We start from the raw sequence: 2,918 nt of genomic DNA on the forward strand, positions 1-2,918 counted from the left end.
CCCCCCTGCCAGCAGTTTCACTTTGAGTTAGTGTGTTTTATTTCTTAGATAAGATAAGGAAACATGGAGATCTGCTCACGCTGAGACTGGGATGAGATTTTCCCGCGGCTCCGCCCCCGGCTGTCCGTCACAGAAGAACCGTTCCCTGAGGTCGTTCTCTGGGTCCGAACGCGACCTGACGGAGAAACACAAACAGGAAACAAATCAGCGTTTCTAAAGTCACTTTAAAATAAAACACTGGACAGTTTCTACACACATGCAGAAACAGAGGGAAATGTGACGGACAGATATGAAACAGGGACTGGTATTTCTCTAAAACACGTCTAGAAAACATATGAGTGAACCGAAGATGATACACCATCTGTTCTAAAACCCACCAGCTGACACCAATGGAGCCAAATTGATTAAAAAAAACTTCTTGAAATCGACTTTAAATGATCCAGGGCTTTTGTTTCTTTGGGACAGTACACCATGCGCAGACACACAGTCCATGCTTTGACAGATGACATCACTGATGACATCACTGATGACATCACTACAGTACTGGTGTGTGTGTTAAACACAGCTTACCGTCTGCACTCACAGACGAGCAGTCGTCTGACAGAGGAGAGACAACAGGGTCAACTTTACCGAAATGCTAAGCAAAATGTGTTCAAGCTCATTTCCCCTGCAGAGATAGCACACTGTCCGTAGTCATAGTGTTAGTAGTCATAGTGTTAGTAGTCATAGTGTTAGTAGTCATAGTGTTAGTAGTCATACTGTTAGTAGTCATAGTGTTAGTAGTCATAGTGTTAGTAGTCATAGTGTTTGCAGCACAAGGGAAATGTAGTTTTTTCATGGTGACTCTCACCCAGGGATGCGTAGGATCCGGGGGGGAGGGTGGAGGCGGAGCTAAAGGCTGCCGGCACGGCGGGCATCCTGCGGGCGGAGGACGAGGCGGCGTTCACATCCACATCACTGCGAGAGCGCTGGAGGGAGGGGGGAGGGGCAGGTACTGGGGGGCGACCGTGGGAGGCTTTGGCTACAGGAGGGGGGAGAAAAGCAACGTTTAGAGAGGAGTTTTATTCCCCAAATAAAATAATAATAATACTTTTTTTTTAAACTGTAAATTTTGTAAAATAAAAAAAATACATTAACAAAATGTATAAAATAATAAATAAACTAATTATATAAATAAACAAAGTGACTTACTTCTTGTTGAGCCGCTTCCAAACGTGTTTTTTACAGGCGGGGGTCGACTGTGGAGACAAAGTGCATAAATAATAATAATAAAAAAGGACGGTTTAACCAAAGAGAGTTAGTATATCAGTAAATCCTGAGGGGGAGGGGGCTCACCTGAGGCTCTCCTGGGAGGAGGAGGAGGATCGGTCGCTGGCAGGAAGGGATGTCACGCTGTTCTCCCCCCCCCTCTGGTGCGCCTGCAGAGCTTTCTGATAGGACGCCTCTAGACTCTGGAACAGCTGATCCGCCTCCCGCCGGAAGTGAGCCTGGTAACTCCAGTAGCACCTGCAGAGAGACATGTTAACGTCACGCTACTGTGTGCACGCTTCCTGTTTAACATGTTAACGTCACGCTACTGTGTGCACGCTTCCTGTTTAACATGTTAACGTCACGCTACTGTGTGCACGCTTCCTGTTTAGCATGTTAACGTCACGCTACTGTGTGCACGCTTCCTGTTGGAGAGATATTATTTAAATTGCATTTGTAGTAACATGATGTCTTACTTTCTGGCCACGGATCGAGCCTCTGCGTCTGCATCGTGGATCCCTTTCTTTATCGTCTCCATTAAAACTGTCCCATGTCTGCAGAGAGGGGAAGGAGAGGACAACAAACATTGAATAAAGTTGTTTATGTACAAGGTAAACAAATTGATATTATCTGACATCAACAGGTTTTCTCTCGCAAATCTAAAACATTATAATCCCACAGATTTCTTTATATTCCCTGGGATTTTATATATATATATACTGTATATTATATCTTTTTACAGTATATTTGTGATTAAATATCGTAAATTCTCTCTCTCTCTCTCTCTCTCTCTCTCTCTCTCTCTCTCTCTGATGGATCGACGGGAACCAGAGAGCTCCCTGGAGTCGGGGGGCAGACGAAGATCAGACCCCGACCCGGTGTCATATTTCCTGATCGTGCAGCATGTTGTACTTNTTCACAGAACTAAAGTATGCTTTTAAAAAAGGTTTAATGAGATGCTGGAATCAAAGTTGAATTATATAAAAAGGCACACATGCTGAAAATCCAACCCCAGCAGGGGGGTCTGAGGGGATTCTCCCCAAGGAGATTTTTAGAAATACTAACATAAACTATGCATTCTGGTACACTCTGAGAAGAAAATAAATAGATGTATTACGACATATTAATAATATTTTATGCCATTGTTTGTTTTTCACTTTGTTCTGACAGCTGAACTGCGAGAAGAGCAAAGAGGAGATAGTCTGTGTGAAATACTTTAAATTGTGGGTAAGGGTAGATAGCCCCCATTGTTCTGTGACCTGTCAATCATCAAACCGGGGGTCATATTTCATTATGTGTTAATTTGTATCTGAAGTTGTACCCATGGATGTATAAAGAAGAGTTCTACCGCAAAGTTATTCTCCGTGGGGACTTCCGGCTACAATCTTGATTCTGATTGGCCAGAAGACTCGAAAAAACATCAGCAAAGATGTTTTATTGAGAAGATGATCACTACGTGACAGAAGTTTTCAAAACCGTTTATGGTCTCCGGCACTTTCAGTCCAACGCCTACTGCATGCACAGCGTTAGAAAATCGGACCTTCAAAATAAAAGTTTGACTTTCCCCCCCCAAAAAAAAAGGAATCTTTTTTTTCACTCACACATCTGCGACCCACTCGAAACGGGTCCGCGACCCACTTTTGGGTCGCGACCCACCAGTTGAGAACCAC

General features: G+C 43.8%; 1 protein-coding gene across 1 annotated transcript; it reads right to left on the reverse strand.

Moving 5' to 3' along the window:
* Nucleotides 1-44: 44 nt before the first annotated feature.
* Nucleotides 45-1,806, reverse strand: LOC104951644 (CLIP-associating protein 1-like). The gene is made up of 6 exons (XM_010778354.1): nucleotides 1,725-1,806; nucleotides 1,336-1,506; nucleotides 1,192-1,238; nucleotides 851-1,021; nucleotides 571-597; nucleotides 45-175 (listed from the first exon to the last, which is right to left on the reverse strand). Exons 1-6 carry the CDS (start codon nucleotides 1,784-1,786, stop codon nucleotides 45-47), a joined length of 609 nt encoding a protein of 202 aa, XP_010776656.1. The 5' UTR covers nucleotides 1,787-1,806.
* Between the last annotated feature and the right edge of the window lie 1,112 nt (nucleotides 1,807-2,918).

This window comes from Notothenia coriiceps, unplaced genomic scaffold (genome assembly GCF_000735185.1).
Source record: "Notothenia coriiceps isolate Sejong01 unplaced genomic scaffold, NC01 NC01_scaffold00019000, whole genome shotgun sequence".
Classification (NCBI taxonomy): domain Eukaryota; kingdom Metazoa; phylum Chordata; class Actinopteri; order Perciformes; family Nototheniidae; genus Notothenia; species Notothenia coriiceps.